General features: G+C 36.6%; 1 protein-coding gene across 2 annotated transcripts in view; it reads left to right on the top strand.

Moving 5' to 3' along the window:
* Positions 1–956: 956 nt before the first annotated feature.
* LOC138697005 (uncharacterized) overlaps positions 957–22,726 on the top strand; it is a 44,501-nt gene continuing 22,731 nt past the window's right edge. Inside the window, exon 1 of one of the 2 annotated variants that reach the window (XM_069822598.1) lies at positions 957–1,126. In XM_069822598.1, the coding sequence (XP_069678699.1) occupies positions 1,019–1,126 (108 nt within the window). In that variant the 5' untranslated portion in view covers positions 957–1,018. Of the gene's footprint in view, positions 1,127–13,335; positions 13,520–22,726 lie in introns of those variants that run through there. The other variant, XM_069822596.1, reaches the window with a different exon arrangement.

The following is a 22,726-nucleotide window of genomic DNA, read 5'->3' as shown; positions in this document are numbered from 1 at the left end:
TGAAATATTCCTGGGAGAATTCTATCCACGAGTCTATAAAAATAATAAATATCTCCGGCAATTTAACATTATTATTTTATAGGTAAATTTGTACTACTTTACAGCCAGTATAGGAAATTAAAAGCAAACACTGAAAATACCTTAGTTTTGTAGTGTGGAGTAGTAGAAACTCGCTGTGATCACTGGGAGAGCTGTGGTCCCACGCAACCCGCCCTACATAGGTTCCTTACTTATATAGGAAAATCGTCGTACTTGAAGGAAGAAGGCGGCCATATTCCGTCGTTGTGACGTTATTTGAGGTGGAGTGGGAGAATGATTGCAGTGTCGCCAACTGTGTTAACCATTCATATTCTTACACACCTAAAAAAACCTAATCTAACCTAATGTGCTACACACCTATTGTAACATTCCTAACGTTTAGCACACCTGTTGTAACATATATATATATATATATATATTACTTCCGAAATTTTTTCAACCAAGAACACGTGTTCTCCAAAGAGACTGCTGACGATTCAACAAAGAAGATCAACAAGATGAACATGAAAAAAATATACAATAAGAACATAGAAGTACAGAAAACAGAAAACCACCGATTGAAGAGAGGAAAAGAGAGAAGGAGAGAAAGAGAAAGGGAAGAGGGAAATTACCCTCAAGCAGGTAATTTTTTCCCCTCTAATCTTACGTTGCCTTTCCCACCCCACCCGATATTACCCATAGTCCTAGATCATAGTTCCCACCATTGACAAATAACACCGTCCCCTAGTGTCTTGGAGCTTGTCTGTGGGTGCAATCCGTATTCATCTCATTGAGACGCTAAATAAACTAGGGATCAAAATGAATTGTCAAGGCCGGTAAAGGAGAAGCGAAGCCGGCATCAAGTCGAAGACTCTTTGACATAGCAGCTCAACTCGGTTGGCAACAGTGTCGTTAAACGAGAAGTGAAGAGAAAGTCAAGGGCGGGAGATTGGTCAAAGAATTCAAAGATCGCAGAGATGAGAATTTGATTTAAATTAACATGTTGTTTCTACGTTGGGTAGGGTGCAATCCGTGTTCTAGAGTTTATCCGGATATTGTTTTTAACAGTTGCTTCTGTTTTTTAATGTACTGCAGGAAAAATATAAAGGTAAGAATTACTATAACTTGCAAATAAAAATTAATGGAATGACAACAAAACTAGAACAGTGGCTAGCAAATAATAAGTTGAAATTAAATGTAAATAAAACTGTCTACATGTCATTTAACCAACAGCCATCTGAACAGATCCATATAGTACTTAATAATACCATAATGAAGGAAGTAGAATGCACTAAATTCTTAGGGGTATAGATAGATTCCAATCCAACATGGGAAAACACATTCTGCATTTAATTGAGAAGCTAAGTCGTCTGTGTTATGCTTTCCGGATTCTTGCGAAAATATCACCCATGGAGCTTTTAAAATGAGTCTACTTTGGCTACGTTCATTCAATAATATCATATGGCATTATTACTTGAGAGTCTTCACCAAAATCTATACAGGTACTCCAATTGCAGTTAGAGAATAATTAAAATTATAAAGCAAGTCCCTATCCGATCTGAAAGTATAAGCATTTTTAGAGAACTAAAAATTCTACCTGTGCCCTGCACATATATAACTTACTAGAGGTAATGTGCTACATTTATCAAAATATAGACTCTTTTAAAACAAATTCATTTTATCATGCGTATAGTACCAGAACATCCAGGAACATACATTTGAATTACTACAGACTTACCAGAAGTATTAACAGTTTATCACATAGAGGCAGCAATCTTTATAACAAACTCCCACAAAATATTAAAGACCTTAACATGCGAAAATTAAAAAAGAGGTAAAAAAATATTTTATTAAAACACTTGCCACTTTGCACAAATGATTATCTAAATTTAAAGCTCTAGTATTTAACATTCTCCTCCGGGTACTACCTTTGATGATTTTAAGTCAGGTAGAGTTAAAGCCAAGACTGGGTAGAGAAAAGAGAGACTGCATGGGACAGTGCCACATTGGCTCTAGCTTGGAAGAAAAATATTAGTAGGCCTATATCTGAATTAGTGTATTCTGAAATTGGTACAATTAAGATTGACTTTTACATGTTAAGTTTAATTAGTATTAAGCTCTATGTATAATAAGTTGTATATATTAGCTTGTGTCGCCGGAAATGTTCTCACCTTCAGCGTATAAATTAAAACATTTGTAATTCTGTATCCTAGCATATTTAGCACTAGATGTATTATATTATGTATTGTCACTTTTCTGTGTACTGACGATGCCATGAATGCTTGTCATTCTTACGGCTTAATAAAAATCTATCTATCTGTCTGTCTGTCTGTCTATCTATAATCGTTCCTAAGTGTCTTTTCGTAAGCACGATGATGTGTATTCGACAAACACAGACAAATCTGCTCATTTTAGTATTTTTCTAGTATTTTAAGATAATTGTCAGTGAGGTATCCGTATATTGAAATTTTCCCATGTACACTATGCCTTGCATATATGTACCTGTGACAGGTTAGGTTAGTTTGGCTTTTGTTATGCTTTGTATATCCTGCAGATTCGTATATGCAAGGCATAACAAAAGCCTAATTCAAGTTATCTAACCTGTCACAGATTCGTATATACAAGACATAACAAAAGCCTATACTAACCTAACATGTCACATACATATATGCAAGGCATGACAAAAGCCTAAACTAATCTACCCTAACCTGTCACAGATTCGTATTTACAAAGAGTGATTATTGGATTAATACAGGCTTTGAGTTCTTCGCATTACATTGTATCATATGTTTTATGTCTCTACGTTCCTTTCCTTCACTAGAAACTACTCCATTACTTCGCACCTCTCATTTCACATGTAATTTACATTTGAATCGGGGATTGCAGAAACAGCACATGTCACTATTTGTGTGAAATGACATGTGCTGTTTCTGTAATCCCCGATTCATTTACTTTTCTTGAAATATTTCCCTATAAAATCCTTTACTTTTGAAATCCATCTCAGCAAGAAACCCCCTTACAAATTTAACAATTTTTACCAAAATCACTGGAACTACCTTAACATTCGTTTCTCCAGTAACCCAAGCAAAACTAACCTAAACTAAGCTAACACAACATTACCAGGTTAGCTTAGTTTTGGATAAGTTAAGGTTAGGTTATGTTAGGTTACAGTTGAAATTATATTTTTCCGAATTTTTTTTCTATTATCTTTTTCAAAAGGTAATAGAAATCGAGCATAACTTCGTCGTTTGTGAAAAAAAAAAATTGGAAAATCGTGGAGTGGTCTTCCTGCAGAGTTACCTTCTGCGTATACACCTTGCATGTACGATCAACTGCATCTCCACAAAAAAAAAAAAATCCCTTATAAATTCAACTATTTTCACTTCCGAAATCACCGGAACTACCTCAGCACTAGTTTCACCCATTTTTTTAAAAAACCCCATCACAATTATTATTATTATTATTATTATTATTATTATTATTATTTTATTTTTTTTTTATTTTTAGATAAATTTTAAAACATTTTTTGTCTACTAAATGTTGCAAAAGAAGAACTTCAGTTGACATTGCAAAACTTTGACTTTATTATTGTATAGTAAGATTCCATAGCAACGTGTTACGAAGTATTTTATACCATACTTTCATAACACACTTTTCTTTTTACTACAATAAAACAAATATAGCTTTTTAAGAAAAAACATTAAGAAAATTTTATTGAAATGTTCCAATTTTGCATGCTCACATCTACATGGGTTGAGTTCAGAATCCAGACATACCAGCAACAAATGTGTGCCACAGAATTCTGCTCTCCTCCCTTTAGGATAAGATTTGCGACTGATATCTTGAATTCTCCACATACCTTTCAGAGACAGTAGGTATCTTTTCAATGTCAGGATATCTGCTCCGCTGTTTGCAAGAAGCGTTGCAGATGACCATCTAAGGCAGTGGTTCCCAAAGTGCGCTCTGCAGGACAACCGGGATTCATTAAACATTACGGTGATCATCTGTTACCTGTTTACAATAACTGGGAATCATTTAACAATAAGATGATCATCCGGTATCTGTTTACAATAAGTAAACGGGAATCATTTAACAATAGAGTGACCTCCTGGTAACTGTTTCTGGCTGGAGGGAGTGGAATATTTAGAAATATTGAGACGAAAAATTTAAATAATAATTATTCAGCATAGTGTTCCATTTCCCTCTGAAAAACATTTTTCTCTCAATGCTAATTTCACTGTACCATTTTTCAATTTATCGTGCATAGTTACTTATGGCTTTTAAGGAGGCTCATTGCCGCTCTCATATAAGTCAGCCATCGGTCCCTATCCTGAGAAAGATTAATCCAGTATCTACAATCATATCCAACCTCCCTCAAACTCGTTTTCATATTCTCCCATCTTACGTCTCGGCCTTCCCAAAGGTCTTTTTCCCTCTGGCCCCCAACTAACACTCTATATGCATTTCTGCATTTGCCCGTACGTGTTACATATCCTGCCCATCTCAAACGTCTGGATTTAATATTCCTAATTATGGGAGGTGAAGAATACAATGCTTGCAGTTCTGCGTTGTGTAACTTTCTCCATTCTTCTGTAACTTCATCCCTCTTAGTCCCAAATATTTTCCTAAGTACATTATTCTCAAACGCACTTAACCTCTGTTCCTTTCAAAGTGAGTGTCCTAGTTTCACAACCATAAAGAACAACCGGTAATATAACTGTTTTATAAATTCTCACTTTCAACTTTTTTGAGAGCAGACTGGATGATAGAAGCCTCTCAACCTAATAATAACAGGCATTTTCCATACTAGGTTTAATTTCCTCCCAAGTATCATTTATATTTGTTACTGTTGCTCGAAGATATTTGAATTTTTCCACCTCTTCGAAGGATAAATTTCCAATTTTTATATTTCTATAACTCTTCTCGGGTTCTCAGCCAGGTGAGTTGGAGATTTGCTTCCAAGCTTTCGATGGCTGAGAACCCGAGAAGAGTTATTCTACATCAAACGCCGGGAAAGCGTCAAGTCATACATTTTGTATTTCCATTTTGTATAATATTCTGGTCACGAGACATAATCATATACTTTGTCTTTTCGGGATTTACTTTCAAACATATCTCTTTACTTGCTTCAAGTAAAATTCCGGCGTTTTCCCTAATAGTTTGTGGATTTTCTCCTGACATATTCACGTCATCTGCATAAACAAGCAGCTGATGTAACACTTTCAATTCCAAACCCTCTCTGTTATCCTGGACTCTCCTAATGACATTCTCTAGAGCAAAGTTAAAAAGTAAAGGTGATAGTGCATCTCCTTGCTTTAGTCTGTACTGAATTGGAAAAGCATCAGATAGAAACTGACCTATACAGACTCTGCTGTACGTTTCACTGAGACACATTTTAATTAATCGAACTAGTTTCTTGGGAATACCAAATTCAATAAGGATATAATATAAAACTTCTCTCTTAACTGAGTCATATGCCTTTTTGAAATCTATGAATAACTGATGTAGTGTACCCTTATACATTTATCCTACATATCACAAATAAAATGGTTGGATTTCATTTGGACCGTATCGCCATTTAAAGCCTCTTTCATAACATGAAGTAGGCCTACTGTATATATTGTGATGCGTACAATGCCTATTTCGAGGTATTCGCGGAAATGCACCCTTCATATTAGTGTCGAAAATGTTGTTTCATGATAAATTCAAGAAACATTTAGTACTAATTGGAACATCAACAAATTATAATATAATAAGGCACAAGGTAAGATCAATGTATCTAAATTTTACAATATCTTTTGACATGGTGTCCTTTTATGGATAACTGTCATTGCCCATTATGTCTAGAGTCTTCCTTTGTAAAACTAAAATGTATTTAGCTTAAGCTGAGTTGACCCAGAATATTAATCTATATTTCGTTTAGAATGAAAGTATGCAAAGTGTGACATTTTACGATGTTTATATCGTCAATTCGGGGGATAACAGGCAGAGCCCATTTAGAAGTGGTAGCGTGCTGCCTTCAGACTAGCAGGCTGGGTTCGACCGCTGGCAGGATCAGAAATTTTCATGTAAAATTTTTACCTTGGGACTAGGAGAGATGGCGTTGCACAACTTCTAATCATTAATTGTGCACCAATATGCCTGGGTTAAATCCCAAATATCTCTGCAGTGCATCTGAAGAGAAGGCATATTTCACTGTTGATTCGTCCGTTGGACAGGGATGTTAAGCGTGGCGGCACCCTTAGTGCTTTTCGAAAGGGGTAGGCTACGTGTCGGCACCATGTTTTCCCTTCTCCGTTCATCATCACCATCATCATCATCACCCATTCCGTGCACTACAATTACACGAACACTTACACATACACGATCCCTAGTACACACCATAACTTTCCACAGATACACATCATGTACAGCATTGCCCGTCGAAGTGGTCTGCAACTAGAAAATGGGTCAACGTCCTGCCATCTATCTGCAATATGCGGAACCCGCGTAGGCATTGGATACATACATACATATTATTTTCTACGTATGTTTTCCAGCTCAAGTGATTATCCAGTATGATCTTATAAACATTATAAAGAAACCATATGATCACGTTTATATTTGACGATATTTACCGTAATAATGGAACCATACAACTACGTATATGGTTAACAATGATCACCGTAGGCCTAATAAAGAAATCATTCGACCATGTTTATAGTCGACGATGTTAATGGAACCATACAATGACGTAATAGTTAACAATGATCACCGTAATACAGAATCCATACGACTATGTTTATATTCGACAATATTTACCATTATAATGGAACCATTCAACGATGTACAGCTGTCAAAAGAAAAAGTGGCCGCTCTCCTGAAACAAAGTTCCCTTCGGGTATCTTCGCTACAATTCGGAGACAGGCGATGTTAGCCTAAATGTTGTTGGACCACGTTGCCTGATATCTACAGGTATAATTGAAGTATTTTGTGTGTTATTCGATAGCGTAATGGTAGCGTTCCGGCCTCTTATTCGTGAGGTCCTGGGTTCGACTACAACCTCGTGCTTTTTATGTTCTTTTTTGTTCTGTTTTTGAGAGAGACAAACTATGCATAATGGCTCCTTTCTCTTTTACGATTATTCTAGTAATTAACATATTATGCCATGACTTTATCATTATGATATTGTGGCTGCAAATGGAAAGAAAAAAGATTTTATTCTCAATAAAAATATCTTTCGTGGCATAAACAAAACAAATTTACTGGCGTCGGCCTTAAAACATTCAAACAATTAAGCGTTCAAAAAGCAAAACAAAAAGCCACAATTCAATATTTAGTCTATCTTCCTCTTATCTCGATCATCTTGCAGTCGAGTGGGCATGGAATCGACTAGTCTTTGCAAATAGCGACTGTTCTTAGACACGATATTCCAGGCATTCTGAATATACATACATAAGTGTTCTGCCCATGGGCAGGTCTTTCATTGCAAACCCAGCAATCTCCAATCTTTCCTATTTTCTGCCTTCCTCTTAGTCTCCGCATATGATCCACATATCCTAATGTCGTCTATTATTCTTTTCAACCAGAGACCAAACCAATTCCTTTTTTCTCTTTCTAATCAGTTTCAGCATCATTCTTTCTTCACTCACTTTTTCAAACACAGTATTATTTCTTATTTTGTCTGTCCACTTCACACGCACCGTTCTTCTCCACATCCACATTTCAAATGCTTCAATTCGTTTCACTTCATTTCGTCGTAATGTCCGTGTTCCTTCCCCATACAATGCCACACTCCACACAAAGCACTTCACTAGTCTCTTCCTTAGTTCTTTTTCCAGAGGTGCGCAGAAGATCCTTCTTCTTCTATTAAAAGTTTCCTTTGTTCATGTTTGCAGTTTTTCTTGGGAAGGATAGGCCTAAATGCGGTAACATCCCGTTGCTTTCCGCACACCACTATCTCTTTCGCATCTTATTAGATTCCAGGGGGCCCAAGCGTGGAGATGAGGAGAGTGGATTTGACTAATTGGGTCCTCCGGACTTCACCGAAAGTCACGGCAAGGGTTAAATATTAGTTCTATCAGGATGTTTGACCCAATCAGAGACCGGGAAATCCCAATTAGCCTTTGTCCCCCGCATCCTGGACTAGCTTCTACGAATCATCAGAAAATCTTAGAGTGTGATTGGGCCAATTTTTCCGAAAATGTTTCCACACTTTTGCCCTCGTAGCTCCATAGACTTACTAAATAACCGCTAGACCGCTCACTGGCGCTAGTGTTATGTTCCCAAATTGAACAGCCGACGGGCGGCCATTTGCTTGGTTCGTGTGCTATTTTCAATTGCAGCAATGCACACAGATGTAAAGATAAAGAAGGAAGGAATGTTACATTTCACTGATTAGTTAATCTTTAATTTCTACAACATTTTTGGCCCGTATTATGTTACAGAAGACAAACTATTGTACTTATACGACTGTTTGTGCTTCAGGTTTCCTCTGAGTAAAGATTCCCTTAACCGAAAATGGATATGTGCAATCCGCAGAGAGAATTTCTACACAACAATGAATCATTCAGTGTTTCAACTCATTTCGAAGATAGTTGTTACCTCTCAAACTACGTTATTACCGTATACATTGTTATTGTCCTTCATCCACTCCATATCCTTCCCTTTCTTCAAACAGCTGTTGCTTCAGTGCATACATGAATAATAAAATTGTTCGCCGAATTCGAAGATACAGAATTAATAATAATAATAATAATAATAATAATAATAATAATCCGTGGCGCTACAGTCCGTGAAGGCCCCAGACCGATCAGCCGGCTGCTGGCCTCACGCCCACATGCCGAAGCAGAGGTGGACGATCAACCAACCAGAATGGAGGTATCGTGTGGTTAGCAGGATGATCCCCCCCAGCCTTTACAGCTGGCTTTCACAACCGGATTTTGATACCTATCGTAGCTCCCCAAGTGCATCACGATTCTGGGTGGGCACCGGTCCCATATACTGGCCGAAACTTCATGACAAAATTTCTTCCCCCATGAGGACTCGAACCAGCGCGCATTCCGTAACGCGAGTCCTAGGCAGCATGCCTTAGAGTAGACCATGACGCCACGGCGCGGGACGGTACGAATAGATCCTGTTTAAAAAAAGTATATAAACAAATTTCAGAGCCTAAAAGCTGAAACATGTTCATTAATACTGCATGTAGTATCCACTCATTAAGTAATGGCATGACACATTTCAAATTCATCTCCCAGAACAAGTATTAGGCCACATAGCCTGTTAGAGGAAGGAATTTTCACACCATCGTTCCTTTGGACGACTCAACAGAAACTGTATAAACTACAAAAAGTTAATTTTTTAATATGCCTGATTGAAAGTAACTCTTGTCTTAGTTACGGATTAATGAAACAGTTTTTATGCTGCTGCTGCTGCTGCTGCTGCTACTACTACTACTACTACTACTACTAATAATAATAATAATAATAATAATAATAATAATAATAATAATAATAATAAAATATAATAATAATAATGCTTTTTGATTTTATACAACAGTTTAACCTACAGATTAAATTAAAAGGTAGACTTATTAACCTTGGTTATGAATATTCACATTCGGAGTTCCTATGAAAATGTGCAAGCCTGACAGCCTAATTGAATCCCGATAAAGCGGATCGAGATTGATAAAAATCCCGATTTGAGGGATAATAGCCTAGAACGTAATTTAAACAAGTTAGTCTGCATTTCCTATTATGCGATATTTTTATTTATATATTGACTCAAATGGTTACATTGTAAACATAGAGGTAACCCGCGGAAATTTAGTAAGTCTGTGAGGTAATCCAGCTATTTGCCGTAAGGCAACTCTATTCGCAAGATAATAGTTCCCTAATTCTACCGCATTGTTGATTAATCCGTTTCGGTACCTAGTTGCTGTTCTCGCAAATAATCAACATTGTGTATTTTAAATGCGTTGAGTGCCAAAACAAAAGAGCGTTTTGATATCGTATTTTACACTAATAACAGACACATATAATTGCTGCGTTTTGTAGTGCAGTGAACTATGTTTAAACATGGACTCAACGTCAGATGTACAGTTGCAGTACCGGTCCCGAAAAAGAAAAGTTGCAAAGTTAATTTAGTAGCGAATGATTAAAACATATTCGTGGTTAATAAAAGAAAAAAACGATTACCCTGTAGTATTCACTGTACTGTGTGTCTTTCGTATTTTAGTGTTTCTCAGGGAGGCGAATATTACATTAAAAGCACGCGAATACTACTTTGCAGAAAACAACTATAAATCTTACGATAAAGTGATGATAAATATAATGTCTTAAGTTAGCTTCTGATATCCCGATTTCCCTCGCAGAAAACCTAGCAACTCTGCTGACAGCAGACACACGTTATGAAAGGTATCTCGCAAAGGAAGTATTGTTCCTGTAAACAAAAACATTCAGCTTTCGGATACGCAATACAACACGTATTCAAATATCGGTTTCGAAATCTCGCGCGTTTTCTAACAAACAAATGGCGGCTTTCTGCTGCTTCAATTTGGGAACATATTTCTCAGTTCTCCGCTACGGCGTGGTAGGGGCTTGCGTAGCTCAGCGGACGAACGTCGGAATTTAGATGTCAACGTCTCAGGTTCAATTCCTCGTTACTCCTTTTCATTTTATTGTGGTTCAAGATAGTATAATGTAATAATACAAAAAGAAAAACTAATAGCAGTATTATGCAACTGGATTTTTCCAAACCTAATATTAAATTTATGTTATTTATATCGCTAAAGAACGATTACAATATAAATAACTTGAATATTATTTATACAGTATCACTAAAGAACGATAACACAATATAAATGATAAATATCGGTTTGTTTAATTAATATAAGATATTATATAATACGTATTTAATTATCTAAATAAAATAACCTATTTTACAAAGAAAGGTGTTTATTTGTGTTATAATAATTACTTACATAAAATACAGATTATTTATATTGCGAAAGAACAATAACAATATAAATAACTTGAATATTATTTTATAATGCTAATGAAGGAAAACAATATAAATGATAACTTGAATATTATTTATATCGCTAAAGAACGATAACAATATAAAAAACGTGAATATTATTCATATCGGAATTTCACAGATTTATTACAGATGTATTTAAGAAATTGTAGAAGAATAGTAATTAGTAACAGTGTCCTATTTATTCTTCTTGGAGCCAAATTTGTAACTTTTAAAAGTGTGGTTACTATGTTGAAGTGTATGTGTTGCAACGGATGCTTGATTTGTTATGTATGTGAGTCAGTTATGGGATGCTTGATGTCGTCGCAATGTCGTAATTATAGTTTGATTGTGTCTGTGTGACTATTGTGTATTAATTTATGATGTATGGTACGGAAAGCTGCATATTTGTGTTATAGAAGTGTTACGTATGTGTGTTGTTAATGTTTTTGTATGTTTCAAATTGATAACTGATATTTGTTTTGCAATCGCAATGCCTAATTTACGGATTGTTTATGTTTTGTTTACATCGCGTAAGCTAATTTAATTTTCTTTTCCATTTCTCTTTATGCTTATCTTTTTTTGTGTATAAAACTATAGCCCTAACATACATATGTAAAATAGGGCTAACCCCCATTGGAGATACTGTAGCTACAATAGTAATAATTATTATTCATATCGTTATAAAACGATAACAGAATACAAATGATGACTTGAATTTTATTCATATCTCTAAAGAACGATAACAAAATATAAATAACGTGATATCCATCGAGAAAGATAACTGGATATAAATGATAATTGGAATATCATTTACATCGCTAAAGAACGATTAAAAAATAAAATGAAAACTTGAAGAAGGCCCGAACCCAGAACCTTTGGATCATTAAACAAGCACTCTACCGCTGGTCTGCGAGGAGCAGATATGGAACACTTTCATAGTTCCGGAACTGCTTGTACAAGCACATGCATCGTGTAACATCGCCGCGACCCGAAGTGGTCTTTGAAAATATTCGCTGTCCACGAGTGCGGCCACTTTTTTTTTTTTGACAGCTGTACATAGTTAACAATTATCACCGTAATACAGAATCCATACGACCATGTTTATATTCGTCAATGTTTACCTTTATAATGGAACCATACAACGATGTACATAGTTAACAATTATCACCGTAATACAGAATCCATACGACCATGTTTATATTCGACAATGTTTACCATTATAATGGAACCATTCAACGATGTACATAGTTGACAATTATCACCGTAATACAGAATCCATACGACCATGTTTATATTCGTCAATGTTTACCTTTATAATGGAACCATACAACGATGTACATAGTTAACAATTATCACCGTAATACAGAATCCATACGACCATGTTTATATTCGACAATGTTTACCATTATAATGGAACCATTCAACGATGTACATAGTTGACAATTATCACCGTAATACAGAATCCATACGACCATGTTTATATTCGTCAATGTTTACCTTTATAATGGAACCATACAACGATGTACATAGTTGACAATGATCACCGTAATACAGAATCCATACGACCATGTTTATATTCGACAATGTTTACCATTATAATGGAACCATTCAACGATGTACATAGTTGACAATTATCACCGTAATACAGAATCCATACGACCTTGTTTATATTCGTCAATGTTTACCTTTATAATGGAACCATACAACGATGTACATAGTTGACAATGATCACCGTAATACAGAATCCATACGACCATGTTTATATTCGACAATGTTTACCGTTATAATGGATAATGGACCCATACAATGATGTACATAGTTAACAATTATCACCGTAATACAGAATCCATACGACCATGTTTATATTCGACAATGTTTACCTTTATAATGGAACCATACAACGATGTACATAGTTAACAATTATCACCGTAATACAGAATCCATACGACCATGTTTATATTCGACAATGTTTACCCTAATAATGGAACAATATAACGATGTAGTCGACGATGAACATGATATTAAATAGACGTATATAGAAGACCATGATGAGGAAACAAGCACAACGATATAGTTATATGGACGACAGTGGTAATCATAATAAAAAAAAGCCGAGGCTAGGAACGTGTTGATATAAATTAATATATGGCGACATACATAGTTTTCGATGACTGTCGTGAACAGACGGGACGGGAACGAACCTCTGCGATTGTGATGACGGTAACTGATTAGTCCGCTCAGTGACGCCTCGCCCTGCAAGAAACAGATTCTGACGTCACTAAATTGTCTCAATTCGTGTGTAATTGAAGGCTGCTCAATCCTCCCTCGTCAGCCGGTCACATAGTCGGTGCCCGCCGCTTGCCCAAGTGATTCGTGTGTGATGGAGTGGTGTGGTGCTCTTCTCGCCGTGATGCTCGTCGCTTTGCAGACCACGCCCCTTCAGGGGGACGGCGCCAACGAGTGCCCGGAAATCAAATCGCAGCATGATTTCGACATGGACCAGGTAAAATATGTTCACAGCCGAGATTTTGGGAAATTCACCCCTCAAAACTAGAAATTTTTATTTCTTTGCCTCTTGCAGTTCTTGTCTTTTTGATAAGTGTGCTCGGAAGCTGCACTTGCCACTAACTCTAACCAGGCACTTAACAGCTACCGTTGTGCCGTTCAACAACTAAATGAAAGTTACCCTGTCCTATTTAATCTCGACTACTTAACAATGATAATTAGGTCTACTATAAATCCAGAAATATGAATGAAGATTGATGCGATTTTGCAGTGCCACAGTTTGCTCTTCGTTCAGTTTTTGCTTCATTTTAATCAGATATTTCGTCATTTTGTTCACCATAATAGATTAGATCTGTGGACATATTTCCTTTACAATTTATTTCATATTATTTCTGGTTAATAACGCCCTAGTATCACAAATTAAAATCAGTTTAATGTGACATAAAATATTCTTTATAAATTAAACACATAAGTGTTATTTTACTTCTATAAAAACTGCCCTTCGTACCCCGGGGGGGGGCATTACTCTAGTCTCTTTCCTTGTGTGTTTTGTAGTTCAGTATTATTTAACTACGCTAAATCAACTTTCGTCGATGGAATTGGTGCTAGGGAAGTGGTATTTAGCGACATTAATACAATGTGCCACTGGATTACCTAGCATTCCCCTTACAGTTACACTCAGCGTGGCTCGTTATCCCTGGTGGCCTTCTGCGCACTTAAAATAATATCAACTGTTGCTTGTGCATTGTTTATAATGCCTACCTTATTAAATGGAAATGTTTGACTTTTTTTGGCAGGGAAAGCCGTGAACCGAAAGGTAACATTTTGGAAACTGTGATGTATTTCCTTCTGTTAGCAGTATTTAAAATCTCACGAGTAGGGCCTATTAGAATTGCTTGACGAACGTCAAATTAACAGTCATCTCTTGATCGGATGTATAGGCCTGAGTGATCAGCAAGCTGTCTTGCACTAGAACGGAAACCCGGAGACTTCGCCTCAGACTATTTTTAACTACTGAAGATGATAGATGAAACTAGGGGAAGGTGGAGAGTACCCCGAGAAAACTCTCCGCAGCGTGTGCTTTATTCATTACAAATTCCATCCCGATCTGGAATTCTGAGTGTCGAACCCGGACCACCTGGTTAAAAGACCAGCGCGCTAGCGTTTGAGCCAGGCACAGTGATCCGGAAATGAAAAATCCTTGCCAAAATTAAAATTTTCTACTATGCATTTCAAAAAAATTGTTTATGCATTTCGTTTAATAAATAATTTGAGTAATTTATCCTCGCGTTTTTTAGAACCCTGACATCGTTTTTACTGTTATTTTTATTATTCGAAACGAGGAACTTATAATTTGTACGGTTTTTACGGTAGAAAAACAAAGTTTCTGAATTCGCCAATAAATTGCAATTTTGAATTATAATATAAATTTACAACTTTTTGGATTTCGTTTATTATTTTAACCGTAACGTATAATTTATTCGGTGACTTTCATTTATAAGTAGCTCTATAATATTTTAAATGTATATATAGACGTACAAAATTGAGGATGAGATAGAATCACATTTTTTATGCCGAAATATTTCTGGAAAGGCGCTGAGTTGGATCAATAGAGAAACTTTCGCGGAACCTAGCGACTTTGAATTTATTTGCAGCCCTTTAAGCACCTGGATAACATCAGTCGCCCATCACTTCCCTTTATCATACAGCCTTGTTTATGTTAGATGTATTCCGTTTTAGATAGGAGAAAAGTTACTAATTTTGTCTAAGTGCACCCCCACCCCCATATAAGAGGTAGTTTTCCTTACACAAACATAATCAGAAAACAAATATACTATTTGTAACTACTGTACAAAGTTTCATGAAAATCTGTTAGATAGGAGAAAAGTTATTAATTTTGTCCATCTAGATTTGCGAAGGATCACTGTGCAAGCCCGGGTTCGTATCCTGGTCGGGGCAAGTTACCTGCTTGAGGTTTTTTCCGGGGTTTTCCCTCAACCCAATACGAGCAAATGCTGGGCAACTTTCGGTGCTGGACCCCGGACTCATTTCACCGGCATTATTCACCTTCATGTCATTCAGACGCTAAATAACCTAATGTTGATACAGCGTCGTAAAATAACCCAATAAAATTTAAAAAAATTTAAAATTCACTGTGCAAAGGCGTGATCGTCATCAGTTTTACTAAGGATCGTCTGCATATCAGACGCGTTTGTTGAAAATCAGTGCTTAATTTTTTGTGGAAATGTAACTGTGCAAATGAACATAATAGGACATTTTGAAAAAGAATACATAAGGAAGAAATTTAAATTCTATACCGAAGAAGACAGCTTTGATAACATTTATTTGAAAGTGTAGAGTAGATACACTATTTAAAACAAATGAACTCACAGAAAAGACACCTAATAAAAAGACCTTGCAAGGCTAGAAGTACAATATGGAATGAACTTGTCGCTTAAAATCTTTAAAATTCAATAATAATATTGTTGTGAACTATTAGGTAGCATGTTACTGTTTACAGATTTTGTTGAAGACGATTTCATGATGTAAGTTTATCCATCTAACCCTTTCAGTAAATAATAATGTTGTTGTTTAGTCAACTGAACGAAGACAGGTTTGAACCCCATAAGTGACACCAAATCAGGCATCACTCATGAGGCGAGGCAACTAAGCCAGGAGATAGTGGGGTAGGGTGGCCAGTTCCTTTCCCCCTCCATTGCATACAAAGGCTGATTAGCTACATATTACACTAGTCAGACTTCAGATGTATACAAACAATTGTTCTTCCTCTGACACATATCGTCAAGTGAGATGTACTGCCTGATAATAGATGCACATATCAGCCAGAACATTAAGGTCATATATTTCCCTGATACTCCAGAGCACTCATATTACTAAAAACTACATCTGTATAATGTATATAAAAACACTTTGATCCAATGCAGTATATTCAAGATGACCTGCAAATAATAATAGTAAGAATAATTTTAATTCCTACAATAAAGATACATATTGTTTTTTTTATATTTAAAAATCACTCTAGCACCCCCAGAAAGAATACATACTCGTGCTCAGGAGGTATTCCACAAAATTTTAAAACAAGTATTTAATTAATTAACAAAAAATAAAAAGTAAAAAGAGAAAAAACAGATATTACAGTAATTGAAACTTTATATAGCCTCCCGAAACAATACTTTTTAATTGTTTTTATTTATTTATTTTTTTTTATTTTTTTTTAATAAGGAGCATTAAATGTTTGGTAATTTAGCTGTTATCCTGTTAGAGTCTTGAACGGAGTTGCTACTCTGATTATAAGCTGCAGTTGTGGTACATTTAGGTTCTGTCAAGCATATTATGTTGTCTGATGTTTTGGTTTTATTATTTATGCGAATAAAAATTAAATATATTACGGTTTTTATGTACCAAATTCAATAAGACATTGTTATAAATTTGATGGATATTAAATACTTTAAATTCAGAATACAACAGTTCTGAGGGATAATCAACAGGCTTATTAAGACAGATATATTTTTTTTATTCTTTTCTGTAGCAGTGTTATTGGCATGAGAGAGGTACTAAAAGCACAATCCTATCCTATAATACCGTATTGTAATATATGTAGCTTGTACTAATGCGAGGTAAATCGTTTGTAAAGTTTGAATAGTCAAGTAATTTCGTAAGATAACAAAATAATCAATTTTTCTTAATATATTGCAAAGGAAAAGAACATGTTCATCCCAACGCAAGTGCTGGTCGAGTATTATTCCGAGATACTTGAGATTCATTTCGAATAGGACAGTCAACAATATTATATTAGAAGAACAATAATTGAATGTATAAATTTTTTAATACAAGAGCGAATCAGGAGATTTCATACCAACAGATGTTAACGAAAATGGTACAACCGTAGTTTTAGTACGATTGAAGACAAATAGATTGGAATCAAAGTGATGCCATTATTTGCATTATGGTAGGTATCATTCCAAGTTTTGCCTGTAAAAATAACAACATTATCGTCCGCATACGAAAATATCTCACTATTGAATTTTTCTAAATTAACTGCCAGTAAATCATTAGGCCTAATATATTAAAAAAAAACTAAATAGGACCAAGGACAGACCCTGTGGGATATCGATATTAATATTTCGAATGCTACTAAAGTCATTACTGGTGCTGAAGCAAAAAGCAAACAATTTCAAAACAGTTCCATTAATTTCTATCCTATTTAATTTTTCTAATAATATAAGGGTCCCGCACCGTGGCGTCACGGTCTAAGGCATCCTGCCTAGAACTCGCGTTACGAAATGCGCGCTGGTTCAAGTCCTCATGGGGGAAGAAATTTTCTCATGAAATTTCGGCCAGTGTATGGGACCGGTGCCCACCCAGCATCGTGATGTACTTGGGGAGCTACGATAGGTAGCGAAATCCGGTTGCGAATACCAGCTATAACGGCTGGGGGGATCATCGTGCTAACCACACGATACCTCCATTCTGGTTGGATTTGCTTCGGCATGTGAGCGTGAGGCCAGCAGCCGGCTGGTCGGTCTAGGCCCTTCACGGGCTGTAGCGCCACGGATTTAATAATATAGACTTTTCTAATGTCAATAAAACACCTAAACATTTATTTTTACAGGCCAAACACTATGATTCAAAATGAAAGAGCAGATTTCAATTTTGTATTACAAACTATCAAAGATAGAAACACATTGCGCATGTCAGTGAATAAAGGAAGGTCCAAAGTTTTATCCTACAGACACTTGAGCACCATGTGTTGCGCGAGACGGTAGTCCAGTTCATTCACACACGCATCAGCTGGTCTGTTTATTGAATTGACAGTTTCAACAATTCTATTTCTCAGATCTTCAAGAGTAGCTGCCAAAGGTGGGACAAACGCTGTGTCTTTTGTGTACTCCCATAGATAAAAATCACAAGGAGTAAGGTCTGGTGACCTGGGAGGCCAAACACAATGAACAAGATCTTGTCCAACGCTGTGGAATGGTGTTGTTCAGATAACGCCGCACCTCAAGGTGAAAGTGAGACGGGGCGCCATCTTGCATGAAAATGAAGTCATTTGAATCTTCGTGAAGTTGAGGAAACAACCAGTTTTGCAGCATGTCCACGTATGATGTTCCTGTCACAGTTTGCTCCGCAAAAAAGGAAGGTCCATAAACTTCGTTTATTCATTTTCGGTGAGTCTCTTTCAAGTTCGACGAGTACGCCAGGATTTTCTGCCCCCCAAATTCGAACATTATGGCGATTAACTTTACTTGAGAGATGAAACGTCGATTCATCCGAAAAGATGAGTCGTTCGGAAAAATTGCCCTCTTCCATATCCTCGAGAATTGAAGTGGAAAATTCGTCGATGGACGCTATTTGTGCAGTAACTGCAACTTGTAAGGCGTCGTCTAAGAACACGCCATACCGTTGATTGAGGAAGTTGAATTTGCTGGCTTGCCCGTCGTGTGGATTTCTGGGGGCTCCGTGAGAAGCATCTCGGATAAGTTCGACCAGTGCTCTTCCGTTTTATCTTCAGTCATAAATCTGCTGTTTGTTGAATCGACGGCGGAACGCACGTTGCACTTTCACAATGGATTGACATCTCGCGATTTTTCCTGTGATGTAGTAGCCATGTTGCTATAAACAAACAATAGTGCAGCTGTGTCCAAACTTTGAACCTTTCTCTATCCAGTGACATGCGCATTGTGTTTCTATCTTTGATAGTTTGTCTGTAATACAAAATTGAAATGTGCTCTTTTGGTTACATTAAAGATAGCATCAACAGTAGGACCTACTAAAATAATTTCGAAATCCAAATTGATTCTTGTTCAATATATCATGTTCTTCTAAGAAGCTAATTAAATGTACTTTTATGCATTTTTCTAAAACTCTAGAAGCAATAGAGAGAAAAGAAATTGGCTTATAGTTATGCATGCCTTTTTTCTCCAGATTTATAAATTGGAAGAATAACAGCCTGTTTTAATTTTGAAGGGAAAGTGCCATGTATAAAACAAATTGAAAATGTGAACTAACGGTTTGGTTATGTAATCAATTAGGAACTTTAATGTTCTGGGTGATAAGCAGTCTGGACCAGAAGTACTCGTATTATTTTTTGGAAGTTTTAGTAATTTTTAATAACTCTGTTTCAGTAACAGGGAACAAAAACAAAGAGGCGGGTGGGTGTAGAATAACATTATCAAAATGATTATCGTCAGTATGAAAAATGCATTAGGCCTAAGTATGATGAAAACAACGGAGTTAACAAATGAAATGACACTGTTGTTTTTAAACAATGTTCTTTTGTACTCCAGTATTAGAAATAATATTTATCGTTAGTGAAAATCGTTCATAATATGCCAAATTATTGTACATTACCATGCCAACTGGAACGTCTTGACTGGGACCATAGTTTAGGTTATACAGTATGTTTGGTGCTGCCACCTACAATTTCAGCGAAAGCATTGTTAGAATGGTCTTATGAGCAGGTAGATAACCTGCCATCAGATGCGTTGAAGCAGGAAAACAGCCTTCATTTTTAGTTATAGTTTGTTGTAAAAAATCTTGTGTAAAGATTTTAAATTTTCGTAAATCACTTTTGATGAAAGTTATGCGAAGTCATAAACGCACCACTAAAGATAACGTTTCCAGTTAATTCATGACCGACACACAACGATATTAATTAATTCCATGTTAGGTGAGTGATAAGCCTTGGAATATTTACGTTCTTCCACCCAGTTCTGCCTACACATTTTTATTTTAGGAAGATTAGGATCTTATTTTTCCTCATTCGACCATCAGAAATCTCTGCAGCCTCATGTCTGTTATCAGGAAACTTCGTGGCGAGATGTGACCGATTAGTTTTGCTTAGAACTCTCTCATCCAGGGACAAACACGGGACCCAGAGAAGTTAGCTGATTGTCTGTTTGGCTTTACCGAGGTTTTCTCTAAATATAAGACGAATATCAAGTAATTATCAGACTCTTGTCGCGCGGTTTGTACACGGAACTCGGCGGCTTGAAGAAAGTAGTGCTGAATATTTTCATCACTGGTCTCTGTCAGATCCGAACTCAACCAGGAATCGTATCCAAAGCCCACGCAACACACAACACGTTGGGTACCCCCCCCCCACTCCGGATCGTAATCAGCTGCTTCCTGTTGTGTTAACGCAGATTGAAGCAGCCAAATGAGACACGTCCTTATCCCACACCTTTGCTTTCCTTGTCCCATCTGCCAGCCACTTATTCTGTAGTGTTGAACGGATTTTTTTGTTAAACTTCTGTGTTCAAAGGACAACAGAGAAAAATTGTAATTTTTTGACGTCACTTATAGTACCATGAAACCTGAAGTGTAAGATGCATTTCGTGTCTCGTGATTTTCCGTGCTAATAGCGGGTAAATGACTTCATTTACTCATGTGACCCCATTTATGTAGACAGCCGTTGCCCAGGGTACGCCGTAGGGGGCTAGTCTACGCTACAATCGCTGAGATGAGATGATGGTGGAGATTTGTTGAGATGGCACAGGGGAACCGGAGCTCCCGAAGAAAATTCCTGTCTTACCTGGAACACACATTATTAATCTGGATTACGACGGGGACCGAACCCGGGTCCACAATTATAAGTTCATCGCTCTAGCCACTAGGACTAGACCACCATGGCGGCACTCCCTCGATATAAATTTCGGAATTTGAAAACTCGAAGCCTTGGTTTTCGTGTGTCACCTTGAGTACTAATGGAGTGAGTTTACTCTATCGTTCTGCGCCTAGTTCAAGGGCTCGGATCCCTTGTCTAGCGAGGATAGCGACGTCCCCTCTCACCACTCGCTCGCCTAGGCTTTTAATATCTTCGAAGATTCTACCCTGCTGCTAATAGTGCTTGCAATATTCCTAATCTACAACCTAAAATTATTCATCACTCACCTAATGAATATTCGGCTCATCCTGAAATCTTATTTATTGAAATTTCTGTATCATTTTATAAATATCTTCTCTGTATTATATATAAATCCCATAAAATGAGATTTATAAACTATCTTGAAACCCCTCTATTAAATCTTTTGCCGCTTTATGAACACGTAATAATCATGAGCGATTTAACACAAATCTGCTCGCTACATCCAACAGTGAAACAATTGAACTTTGTGAAATGTTCCTGTCCTTCGATTTATTCATTCTACTTTTAAATCCTATCCATCACACACCGATACCAGACATATTATTGGATCTAATTATTACAAAAAATGTTGACATGTACTGACATGGCCAACTATGAACACCTGGTATTTCTGGTCATATTATTATTGCACACTCTTTAAAATGTCCTAAACCTCTCCTTAAAAATATGCTGGCCTGAAACATATCAACGAGACAGCTTTACTACATACAAGACGCGCTACAACTACCGTGGAAAACAATATGGCATGCACACACAGCTGACGAAAAAGTAAACAGAGTTAATAATTCTCCAACTTTATGACAAACATTCTCCTGTAAAGACGAAACGCACAAAGAGACAACTTGCTCCATGGCTTACAACTACCATTCGGGATTTAGTGACAGGCATATAGAACATGCGTAACAAATGTGACTTAAACTTCAGGACCTATAAATGTTTACGCAACAAGACAACCCAGACATTCAGAAACGCAAAACTGCAGTATACAGATGATGGCTCTCCAAGCACTATGTGGCAAAAACTCGGAACAATAGAACTAGGGGATACAAAAGAGCAGGAAGAAACAATTTCTATCTCTCTAGACCAACTGAATGACTACTTCGTATCTGCAACTGCAAGACAGAATGCAATAAGTGAATTGGAAAATTACGTAAGTCTAACTAGAGAAAAATTCCACTTCACTTCACGTCTTTCCAGCATTGACACGGATTAAAACCAAGGTGATTGGTATAGATAGCATTAGCATTATTTTAGTAAACAAAATCTTACATATTATATTATCTTAGTCCTCAATGAGCAACTTTCCCCAATATTTGGAAAAAAGACTTTGTTCATTTCCTTCCTAAAGTTAAATCTCCATTCGTACTTCGCGATTACGCTCCTATCACCATTTTACCTGCCCTGTCGAAGGCGGTGAAACGAATCATTCACAACCAACTTTCTGATTATCTGAACGTGCTGGATCCGTATCAATCTGGCTTCCGTGCAGAACATAGTACTGCTACTGTCATTGTCTAAGTAACTGAAGCAATGTAC

Source organism: Periplaneta americana, chromosome 3 (assembly GCF_040183065.1).
Source record: "Periplaneta americana isolate PAMFEO1 chromosome 3, P.americana_PAMFEO1_priV1, whole genome shotgun sequence".
Lineage (NCBI taxonomy): Eukaryota > Metazoa > Arthropoda > Insecta > Blattodea > Blattidae > Periplaneta > Periplaneta americana.
This window is presented reverse-complemented; position numbering and strand designations above follow the sequence as displayed.